General features: G+C 43.5%; 1 protein-coding gene across 12 annotated transcripts in view; it reads left to right on the top strand.

Moving 5' to 3' along the window:
- MPP7 (MAGUK p55 scaffold protein 7) overlaps positions 1 to 12,204 on the top strand; it is a 338,962-nt gene that overhangs the window by 323,296 nt on the left and 3,462 nt on the right. For 11 of the 12 annotated variants that reach the window (XM_075125943.1, XM_075125948.1, XM_075125946.1 and 8 more), the window contains one exon: positions 7,167 to 7,310. In XM_075125943.1, the coding sequence (XP_074982044.1) occupies positions 7,167 to 7,310 (144 nt within the window). Of the gene's footprint in view, positions 1 to 61; positions 207 to 7,166; positions 7,311 to 12,204 lie in introns of those variants that run through there. The other variant, XR_012667271.1, reaches the window with a different exon arrangement.

Below are 12,204 nucleotides of genomic sequence, written 5' to 3'. Positions count from 1 at the left end.
TTTTTCCATTTCTTTTGTGTTCACCTTTGACTTGTTTGAGTATTGTTCAAATATCCTGTAGTGCAGCACAAAATTCAGGAGCCAGAAAAATGATTTTCGATGTTAAATGGAAACAGTTGAAGTCTTCCACTTTTCCTGACTTACCCAGTGCACAAGTGCCTGCATGATGAAGCACTCAAGCTGTTGGTTTAAAGAGGGTTCTGTAGGTAATTGGACATGATTATTCCCTGTCTAAATAGCATTTACTGTAAATGTTCAGTGGCATCAATGGCAAAAGTTTATTCACATTAATCAAAATATTATGTCATGTTCCTTATTAGAAAATTGGCGAAAAGAGGCTTTCTGTAGGAAAAGGGAATGGCACAGATGTATGCTGGTTGAATAATGGCTTTAGGAAACTGATGTCACAGACTCAAAAACCTTGATCGATAGTAGTTTTTATGGGTAACAGCAAAAAGTGTGCAATTTTGGGTTTACTTGCTGAATTGTTGCTATGTGTACAACATTGCACTTACTGTGAAAACTGCATTAGCTAATAACAATTTTTAAATGATCAAAAGGAAATTTTGATCTAGTAGTGTATGGTAAATTATTGTGAACAATTGGCTTTTTTCTAGCTATTAAAATGAGAGAATGTCATTGTCTTCTGATTAGAAAGATCTCAGTTGGAAATACAATACCAAATTCAAATAACTCAGTTTAAGCTTAGAGACATGTGCATTTGGCATTTTGGAGTTTCGACCCTATACTGTAAAACTAGCTGCTCCTGCTAGGATTGCAGGAGGAGGAAGGTAGTTGATACTGTGGCTGCAAGTTATCTGACAGCAACTTGTTACTGGCCAGCAAGAGCTACATGGAGAACTATGTTTTAGTTCTTTGAGTATGTCCTCCTGTGTGTGCTCCACTGTAGGATGTTCAAGCGTCTATGTGCTCTCAATCAGAGACTGAAAAGTAGTATCCACGGGGCCCGGACCTGTGCAGAGTACCACCCTGTACTTTGAACAAGGTTATGTGGCTTGAGACGAAGCTGTCAGCTGCATTTAGCTTCCCAGCTTTCACCTTGTGACTCCTTTTTACCCTAGTTTCATATTTACTTTATTGTGTTTCTTCTTTATATTTAGTCCATTTACTTTATTTTGCACTCTAGTGCTTGTAAGGGGAGGGAGCGGCTTTCTTCCCTCTTCTTTTCTTAGATCTTTCATTTGTGCTGGAGCACACCATATGTCCAAAATCCTGGAGTTTAAGCACTCTTAGATATGCCACATGTCCTTTCCCCACAGTGTTGGTCACTCCAGTTACCTGTGAGGTTTGGGGCACTCCCACAACCCTTTTAAATGCACGGTTTGCCTGGATTTCAAAGGCAGATCCAAAAAAAAGACAGGGAGTCTAGACTTAAGCTGCTTTTAATGGAATGTGCTCTAGCTCCAGCAGAGTTCACTTCATCACTCTCTTTCCCCCTCTCCCTCACTCCCAGTTACATCAGCCTCTACATCACAGGCCACCTTAGTCCACTTTAATGCCTCATCTGTGGCCTCGGACAATAAAACTCTAAAGAAGAGGAAACATACCTCTCCAAGCAGGGAAGTGAAGAAGCAGGGTAGATCTCCCCGTAAAACCCAGTCTTGGGAGATTCTTGTGCCTCTAAAGGTACCATAAAGGCTCCAACTGAGTTCAGTACTGAGGCATTAGTACCATGGAAGAAGCCATGCTCAGACAACATACCTACCACCAGAGCAACTACTGTGGTGGCACTCCGATACCTTGTGGCTCCGCAGTACTCACAGGGCTACCATCCATTTCCTGGAACCCGCATCTCACCATATGTCTGAGGTGGGACGTGACCCTACAACCACCACAGTCCTGCAACAGCTTCCATCTCACCAGTTGGCATTTCCCCTTCTGGTACAACACAAATCTCATCTAAAGGCGATTAGAGCCCTCTACCTCCTTCCAGGTTCCTTTCTTCAGAGGGTTTCAATCTCTGATGAACCTGAGCTTTCAATACTGAGATCTACTGGAGCCACCTGCCCAGTGTTGTCCTGACAGCTGCAAGTTGAGACTTGCTTAAGTCTCCAGCCTTCAGTACCGGTTAGGGCATTGGGTACTCTCTCTCTCTCCCTCGCTCTCTCAGTTCAAGAGAGGACTCATTGGACTTGGAGATATCAGTAAAGTGATCCATCCCAGTATTGTGCTACCATACTCCATGAGTCTTTTTCATAAATCCTAGGGAATCTGCCAAACATTGTAGGCCCAGAGACTATAATTATCATTGCGGTCCATTCCCTTATTCTCCTTTCCAGTAAAGTTACTGAGACCCATGGGTCAGTAAAGCAACCTATTCTATCAGATATCTAAGAAAAAGCACCGGTATCCACCGATACCATACCAACTATCAACATCTGCAGACTGACTAGTACCACACACTGCAGTACCAAGCACCTCAGAACCTCACACTTCTCCAGTACCAGACTATATACAGAAGGAGCAATAGTCTCAGGCCAAGAAGATCTTGCTTCCCTCTGTCCTCTTCATCTCCAGATAACACAATAATGCCACCATGACTTTCCTACACTGATGATTTCAGAACCATCAGTGAGGTGTTATCTCTTGCACATTCCCTGTGGCAAACACCTGCCACAATCCCACCAAGCTGTAAGCAGGCAGATAAATACTATATCCCCCGAAAGGAATGAAACACTTTGTTTCCCATCCCAGCCCCAATTCCCTGATAACTGATGCAGCCAATGAGAGGGAGCTGTCAAGCTCATTCTAGGCCTTCTCCATCTGACAAGTAATCCAAGTGGTTGGACTTGGTGAGAAGGAAGAGCTACTCATCAGCCACTCTCCAATTTTATATCGCCAACTACCAGGCCTTGATGGCAAAATACAATCTTAACACATACTCCAAATATATACATTTTATTGAGCACTTGTCACAAGACCAGAAAGATCATTTTCAGTCTGTCATCGCTGAAGGGCAGTTGGTTGCAAAAACCTCCCTACAAGCTACTCTAGATGCTGCTGACACAGCCTCCGTAAGTCCATGCCACAATGGTGGTCATCAGAAAAGCATATTGGCTCCAGTTCTCAGGTCTTCCAGAAGTTCAAAATACCATGGAAGATCTCCAATTCAAAGAGCCTAAGCTCTTCAGTGAAAATATGGACTCCTCTCTCCAGATGCTCAAACATTCCAGATCAGCATTGTGATCAGTGGGGATTTATGTGCCTGCAACAAAAAAGTGCTTTATTAGATCCCAAACCACTCAAGCTTGAGACCATTCCAGTACCAACAGCATACTTTCCCTAAGCCTCAGGAGCCCTTCTGGAGAAAACCCAAACCACAAAAAAACAGGCCAAGCACCCCTACTTTTACTCTGTCAGCTCCTGCTTCTAAGAGGCACTTTTGATACCTTGGTCAAGGGCATCAAGCGACCCATTCCACTCCGAAATAGCTGTTGTGCAACTACCCCCTCTTTGGAGATTGACTGTCCCGCTACTTAGCCTGGGAATTTCTTACCTCAGACAAATGGATATTAGAGAATGTCAAAGTGGGTTACTCTATCCACTTCCTTTCCATCCCTCCTTCCCAACTCCCTCCCCATCCTCCTTCATGGACCCTTCTCACTTCCTTAGGAGGAACTCCTAAGTCAAGAAGTTCATTCTCTTCTCCTGTGAGCAATAGAACTGTTTCCACCAGAGTTCATCGGAAGAAGGTTCTTTTCCAATTACATCCTTGTTCTCAAGAAAGATGAAGGGTGGAGACCAACCGTTGAGCTCAGGATCTTGAACAATTGCATCCTAGCATACCACTTCAGAATGGTGACACTAGCTACCATAGTCCCATCCTTAGATCCAGGAGACTGTTCATGTCCCTTGACGTAGAGGATGCTTACTGTCATGTAGCTATTCACCCGTCCCACAAGCACTTCCTACGTTTTGTAATAGGGGTGGATCACTGTCATTATCGAGTTCTCCCCTTTGGACTCTCCATGGCCCCAAGGGCGTTCACAAAGATTCTCTCAGTGGCAGTGACTTGGCTCTGCCAGTGGGGAATATCAGCACTCCCATACTTGGACAGCTGGCTTCTCAGAGGCCAATCACCCAAAGAGGTCCAGTCGGCAATGTCTAGTTCATTAACACTTCCAATCTTTGGGCCCTTGTATCAGCCACAAGAAATCCATGCTAACTTCAGGACAGAGAATAGACTTTATAGAAGCTACTCTACACTCCAAACAGCAAGGGCTTACCTTCCCAAAGAGAGATTCTCCACCCTATCCCATCTAATCTGAACATTACAGTTCAGCCCACAAATAACCTAAGGATTTGCCTACAGATGTTGGGCCACATGTCGGACACCACATATGTGATTTCCCATGCAAGGATGCACCTCAGCTGCCTCCAGACATGACTAAAAGTCTATATACCCCCAAACAGACAATCTTCTCCAGACACGTCACAGTGTCTTGGAAGGTGTTAGGCTCTCTTATATGATGGAAAGATACATGGAAGATCTCTGTCTGAACCCCATTTATATATCCAGCATCTTTGAAGACCCTCACAAGAGATGTGTCTGTTATGGTGGGAAGCTCACCTACAGGGAGACAAAGCGCAGGGCAAATGGTCAGCAGAGGAATTGGCACTACATATCAATATCGTGAGGCTAAGAACAGTAGATATGCTTGCCAACATTTCTTCCAGGCCATATGAGGTCACCCAATCAGAGTAATGTTGGACAACAGGGCAGAGATGTATTACATCAACCACCAGGGTTCAGCAAAATCCCAGTCCTTATGTGCACTGTCACTAAATTGTGGAACTGGTGCATTTCTCATAGGACAGAAATCAGCAGTCTATCTGCCAGGCCTCCACAAAGTAATTGCAAACTCCTTAAGCAGACACTTTTGCCAAAATCATAAATGGGAGCTCAAAAACTCTGTCTTCCAGAGCATCTGCCTGACCTGAGGTATACCAGGGTAGACTTCTTCGCCAACACAAACAATGCAAAATGTTTTCTATTCTGCTCCAAGGGAGGTTATGGTCACAACTCTCCTAAGAATGCTCTGATAACATCATGTCCCCATACACTTCTTTATGCTTACCCACCTATACCACTAGCCCTAAAGACCTCCCTCAAGCTGTGCTGAGAAGGAGCTATCATCATAGCACCTGCTTGGCCGAGACAGGTGTAGTGCTCAAACCTCATCTACCTCTCAGAGTTAACACCCTTCAGGCTTCCTATCATGAAGGACCTCTTGACATAGAACTCAGAGACCTTCATCCTTCCCAACTCCTTCTCCCTGAATCTGAGAGCATGGCTCCTCAGTGGCTCCCAGCATGGAGTTAACCTTTTCAGGTAGATTTCAGTCAGTTCTCTTATCCAGTAGAAAGCCCAGTACTCTCAAGACTTATCTCCAAAAGTGGAAACACTTCCAGTCCTGCTGCTCCCTCCCATCTTCTCAAGCTTTGGAAGTTCCATTTTCCAAGACCTTGGATTACCTATTGGAATTAAAAACGGAGGGTCTCTAATGAGCTTTTTCAGGGTACATCTGACCATTCACTCATCCACGGCTTTTCAGTCTCTGCCCACTCTACAGCAGTCAGATCTTTCTCAAGGATCTATACAACCTCTTTCCTCTCATTTGATACCTGGCTCCCCAATGGGACCTCAGACTGATGCTAATCATCCTAAGGAAACACCCCTTTGAACCTGCTCCCTCCAGACTTTGTTCCTAATTGCCATCACCTTAGCAAGATGAATGGGGAAGCTGGGAGCCCTCATGACTGACCTTACATACACCACCTTTTACATAGACAGAGTTATACTAAGTCCCCTCCTCAGAATATAACATAACTAGGCTACTGACCTGCTAGTGTTCTACCCAAAACCTCATGCTCCACAGAGGAATCAAGTCTTCATTCACTGGAAGTCAGAAGGGCTTACCTTCTATCTGGATAGGACTAAAATCTTCTGGACCTCTCCCAGGCTATTTGTATTGTTTGCAGAAAGGATGAAGGGCCAACTGATTTCCACACAAAGGTTGTCTAAGTGAGTTTCAGGTTGCATCTTGACCTGCTATGAAAATGCAGGTGTGGAGGGATGGTGTCCCTAGCCTCTGTTTGCCAGAAGCTGGGAATGGGTAACAAGGAGTGGATCACTTGATGATTTTCTGTTCATTTCCTCTGGGGCACCTGGCATTGGCAACTCTTGGAAGACAGGATACTGGGCTAGATGAACCTTTGGTCAGACCCAGTATGGCCATTCTTATGCAGCCCCCTCACAGAATAACAGCACATTTGACTAGACCTCAATTCATATCTCTAGGTCTACTGAGGGACACTCCCATCACAGAAATCAGCAGGACTGCTACGTGGTCTTCTATACATACATTTGCCAAGCATTATACCATCTGACCAGCTTGCAGAGGTGACACCATCTTTAGTGATTCAGTCCTTCAAACTTTCCTAGACTTTTCACCTCAGCACCCACCTCTTCGATGAGTTACTGTTTGGGAATCCCCTACGGTAGAGCACCTATAGGGACAAAACATCTCAAAGAACTCAAGTCACTGTAAGGTAAGTAACATCTCCCTTAATAGGCAGCAATCATCTCATCCTCCCGTGAAGCATAAACAGCAGCACAGAATGAACTTAATGAGTTTTAAATGTTTGAGGAGAACCAATGGTTGTCCTCTTATCACTGTGCCCTTTTGCTCTTGGGCTGCAGAAAGCCTTTTCTATTATCTTTGGAATGTGGCAGTAGGAAGTTTTACACTTCCTAGAATTAGCTATTAAATAATCTGTTACTCCTCCCTCGTGCATCAACTAAAAATCCTTTCGTTCAACTTAATTTTTCTCATTACTAATACCACCTCTTTGGATAGCCTATAATAGTGCATTGGCTTTACTTCTGCCAGACTGATCAGATTTACCAACACTGACAACTTTCGTTGAAATCAAAATATTTCTTGCCATTCAAGTAGCAACAGGCGATGCACAGAATAAATGCTGTTTAAGAAAGTAGGATGTTAATGAATGAAATATATACTTCAAGAGATGCTTTCTAGATTTAGTGTCAGAGCAGAGGCTTCTTTTTTTGTTGCAAACTCCAGTGCAAGGAATGAATTCAAACACTGTTACTAATTAATTATAATTTTTCCCCTTTCCAGACAGTGAAGCATTTAAGAACATTAGAATTTAAACCATTTGTGATATTTATAAAGCCTCCATCACTTGAGTGTTTGAGAGAGACCAGAAAAAATGCCAAGATTATTTCAAGCAAAGATGAAAAAGGGGCTGCAAAACCTTTCACAGTAAGTATGTTTAGAATCCATAAGAATATGAGAAGTAGTCAATAGTTTTTGTAACTGTTTATCTTGAAGATGAGGTCGCTGAATACCTTTAGAACTTAATGGAACTTGTGCCTCAAAACATTTAATTAAAACATTTAATTTAAAGAATCCTTATTGAGGTTGCAGGAACAAACCATCCTGATGTGTAGAAAGAATAGTAAATATAGCAGGCGACCAGCTTGGATTAACAATGAAATCCTTGCTGATCTTAAACACAAAAAAGAAACTTACAAGAAGTGGAAGATTGGACAAATGACCAGGGAGGAGTATAAAAACATTGCTCAGGCATGCAGGAGCGAAATCAGGAAGGCCAAATCACTCTTGGAGTTGCAGCTAGCAAGGGATGTTAAGAGTAACAAGAAGGGTTTCTTCAGGTATGTTAGCAACAAGAAGAAGGTCAAGGAAAGTGTGGGCCCCTTTCCGAATGGAGGAGGCAACCTAGTGACAGAGGATGTGGAAAAAGCTAATGTACTCAGTGCTTTTTTTTGCCTCTGTCTTCACGAACAAGGTCAGCTCCCAGACTGCTGCACTGGGCAGCACAGCATGGGGAGGAGGTGACCAGCCCTCTGTGGAGAAAGAAGTGGTTCAGGACTATTTAGAAAAGCTGGACAAGCACAAGTCCATGGGGCCGGATGCACTGCATCCAAGGGTGCTAAAGGAGTTGGCGGATGTGATTGCAGAGCCATTGGCCATTATCTTTGAAAACTCATGGTGATTGGGGGAGGTCCTGGATGACTGGGAAAAGGCAAATATAGTGCCCATCTTTAAAAAAGGGAAGGAGGAGGATCCGGGGAACTACAGGCCAGTCAGCCTCACCTCAGATCCTGGAAAAATCATGGAGCAGGTCCTCAAGGAATCAATTCTGAAGCACTTAGAGGAGAAGAAAGTGATCAGGAACAGTCAGCATGGATTCAGCAAGGGCAAGTCATGCCTGACTAATCTAATTGCCTTCTATGACGAGATAACTGGCTCTGTGGATGAGGGGAAAGCAGTGGATGTGTTATTCCTTGACTTTAGCAAAGCTTTTGATAGAGTCTCCCACAGTATTCTTGCAAGCAAATTAAAGAAGTATGAGCTGGATGAATGGACTATAAGGTGGATAGAAAGCTGGCTAGATAGTCGGGCTCAACAGGTAGTGATCAATGGCTCCATGTCTAGTTAGCAGCCGGTGTCAAGCAGAGTGCCCCAAGGGTCAGTCCTGGGGCTGGTTTTGTTCAATATCTTCATTAATGATCTGGAGGATGGCATGGACTGCACCCTCAGCAAGTCTGCAGATGACACTAAACTGGGAGGAGTGGTAGATACACTGGAGGGTAGGGCTAGGATACAGAGGGACCTAGACAAATTAGAGGATTGGGCCAAAAGAAATCTGATGAGGTTCAACAAGGACAAGTGCAGAGTCCTGCACTTAGGACGGAAGAATCCCATGCACTGCTACAGACTAGGGACCAAATGGCTTGGCGGCAGTTCTGCGGAAAAGGATCTAGGGGTTACAGTGGACGAGAAGCTGGATATGAGTCAACAGTGTGTCCTTGTTGTCAAGAAGGCTAACAGCATTTTGGGCTCTATAAATAGGGCATTGCCAGCAGATCGAGGGACATGATCATTCCCCTCTATTCAACATTGGTGAGGCCTCATCTGGAGTACTGTGTCCAGTTTTGGGCCCCACACTACAAGAAGGATGTGGAAAAATTGGAAAGAGTCCAGCAGAGGGCAACGAAAATGATTAGAGCACTAGAGCACATGACTTACGAGGAGAGGCTGAGGGAACTGGGATTGTTTAGTCTGCAGAAGAGAAGAATGAGGGGGGATTTGATAGTTGCTTTCAACTATCTGAAAAGGGTTTCCAAAGAGGATGGATCTAGACTGTTCTCAGTGGTAGCAGATGACAGAACAAGGAGCAATGGTCTCAAGTTGCAGTGGGGGAGGTTTAGGTTGGATATTACGAAAAACTTTTTCACTAGGAGGATGGTGAAGCACTGGAATGGGTTACCTAGGGAGGTGGTGGAATCTCCTTCCTTAGAGGTTTTTAAGGTCAGGCTTGACAAAGCCCTGGCTGGGATGATTTAGTTGGGTATTGGTCCTGCTTTGAGTAGTGGGTTGGACTAGATGACCTCCTGAGGTCCCTTCCAACCCTGATATTCTATGATTATAAGTGTGTATGTGTACATATTATTTGTGTTTGAGTAAATTGCATGCCCAGTCTCTCTAGTGCCATAAGCCTAGTAGAGTAATTTAATTTTGTGAATCACTTTTGCATAGCTACACTGGACTTTCTTAGCTTCTTATTTCATTTCATGCTATCAAAACTCAGACAGGCAAAACATTATTTTTTAGAGGAAATAATACTATTGTCTTCAGCATAAATAATACTGTTACAGTGTTAAGAAAAATCAGGAGGATTTTCACTTGGGTAGCGGAACTCTTTTTTTATGAAGGTACATTGGGTTTTCTTTAATTTAGATACTACTGTGACCCAGAAACCTCTTGGTGCTAACTGGCAAAGGGGGTGCATAGCATTTTACAGGGCTCAGATGTATGCATATTAAGTTTACCAAAGGGTGGCATGTGAGATCTCTACCAAGAGCCCACTAGTTGTCATAATCATTGTAAAATGTAAGTATGGACAGTGTTTAAGAAATTAGGAATCTGTACTTAAATTTGTGTTCTTAAGGTACACGAGTTAAGGCAAGTCACCAGAAAGTGATAAACATGCTCTTGTCAGGTAGAAGGGAAGAGATGAATGCATCTGATGAAGTGAGCTGTAGGTCACGAAAGCTTATGCTCAAATAAATTTGTTAGTCTCTAAGGTGCCACAAGTACTCCTTTTCTTTTTGTGTATTGTCTGCTTCACAGTCTAGGTTTATCTACAGACTGAGCCCAATGCTAATGAAGAGATTGTAAAACTGACAGGAAAGATTTCAGAGTAACAGCCATGTTAGTCTGTATTCGCAAAAAGAAAAGGAATACTTGTGGCACCTTAGAGACTAACCAATTTATTTGAGCATAAGCTTTCGTGAGCTACAGCTCACTTCATCGGATGCATACTGTGGAAACTGCAGAAGACATTATATACACAGAGACCATGAAACAATACCTCCTCCCACCCCACTCTCCTGGTGGTAATAGCTTATCTAAAGTGATCACTCTCCTTACAATGAGTATGATAATCAAGTTGGGCCATTTCCAGCACAAATCCAGGTTTTCTCACCCTCCGCCCCGTCCCCCGTCCCCCCCCCACACACACACCAACTCACTCTCCTGCTGGTAATAGCCCATCCAAAGTGACCACTCTCTTTACAATGTGTATGATGATCAAGGTGGGTCATTTCCAGCACAAATCCAGGTTTTCTCTTTTGGAAAAAGGGGCGGGGGGTGAGAAAACCTGGATTTGTGCTGGAAATGGCCCACCTTGATTATCATACACATTGTAAAGAGAGTGGTCACTTTGGATGGGCTATTACCAGCAGGAGAGTGAATTTGTGTATGGGGGGGCGGAGGGTGAGAAAACCTGGATTGTGCTGGAAATGGCCCAACTTGATTGTCATACACATTGTAAGGAGAGTGATCACTTTAGATAAGCTATTACCACCAGAAGAGTGGGGTGGGAGGAGGTATTGTTTCATGGTCTCTGTGTATATAATGTCTTCTGCAGTTTCCACAGTATGCATCCGATGAAGTGAGCTGTAGCTCACGAAAGCTCATGCTCAAATAAATTGGTTAGTCTCTAAGGTGCCACAAGTACTCCTTTTCTTTTTGACAGGAAAGAGGCACACAGGGAAAAAACAACCAGCAGGGGCATCTGTTTATGAGAAAAGATAACATATTGGAGTGGGGGGTATAAATGGGGGTACAGGGAGACACTCAGGATCTTTTCAACTGAGAAGGCAGTCTGACGGTGTGACTTGTCTCATGAATGGAAGATCATAGCCAAACCTGGCTGTAATATGCTGGTAGGTTTTTGGGTGAGCTTTTGTTCTACAGGACATGACAGTAACTAGTTCAATAAGTCTAGGTTGTAGAGTTTGTTCCCAATATTTCTACTTGCTATCATTGGGCTTTCTACTCTTTGTTAAATATACTTTTGCTTGTTTTCACCGTAAACATATGCAAGTGCTGCATGTTAAGTGGAGCTGTGATCTTAAGGTGTAACGGGTAAGATGGGGGAGGTACTCTTCCTTTGGGAGTAGCAAATCTCTAAATTCTGTGTGTGTCCAATGGACCAGGGGCTGGACGCTCCAGGGGGATGCTCAGGGGTTGGTGTGTGCCTATCTCTAATCTGCAGAGGGACAACAGAGCCTGGGCAAAATGGGAGTGCTTGTGTTTTCCACGGCCAGTGGAGTCAAGGAGCTGATCCCCAGCAAGCACAGACAAGACTTCCTCACACTAAGGGCAAGTGATAGTGAGATGCCTGACAACCCTGGGGTACCTCGGGAAGAGTCACAGTTACTATAATTTTTTACTTTTGTTTAGTTAAATAATAATATAAACAAACAAAACTCTACACGTGTATGTATAGAGAAAAGTAGAAAACATGTTGAAGGTACATTTGAAAAAGTAAAGTTCATGCTCTGATAAATCCCTTGCTAATAGCAACTTGAGACTTAGGTAATGCAGTTGTTAGTGCAGCATTAATGAAAACAACTAAAAACATTTTTCCACTGGGATTTCTACCACAGAAATTTCTCTTTAATTATCAATTAGTGGCTAATTACACTGCTATAAGGGAAAAGGGGAAAGAATTGCCTTGTCAGGCCAAACCTAGTTGTGAAAATATTCACAGAGAATTCATTTGAAATGATGGTTTCTGAAAAGTTCATGGTCAATGGCACAATTTCCATCTACTTGCTTAATG

This window comes from Caretta caretta, chromosome 2, assembly GCF_965140235.1.
Source record: "Caretta caretta isolate rCarCar2 chromosome 2, rCarCar1.hap1, whole genome shotgun sequence".
Lineage (NCBI taxonomy): Eukaryota > Metazoa > Chordata > Testudines > Cheloniidae > Caretta > Caretta caretta.
This window is presented reverse-complemented; position numbering and strand designations above follow the sequence as displayed.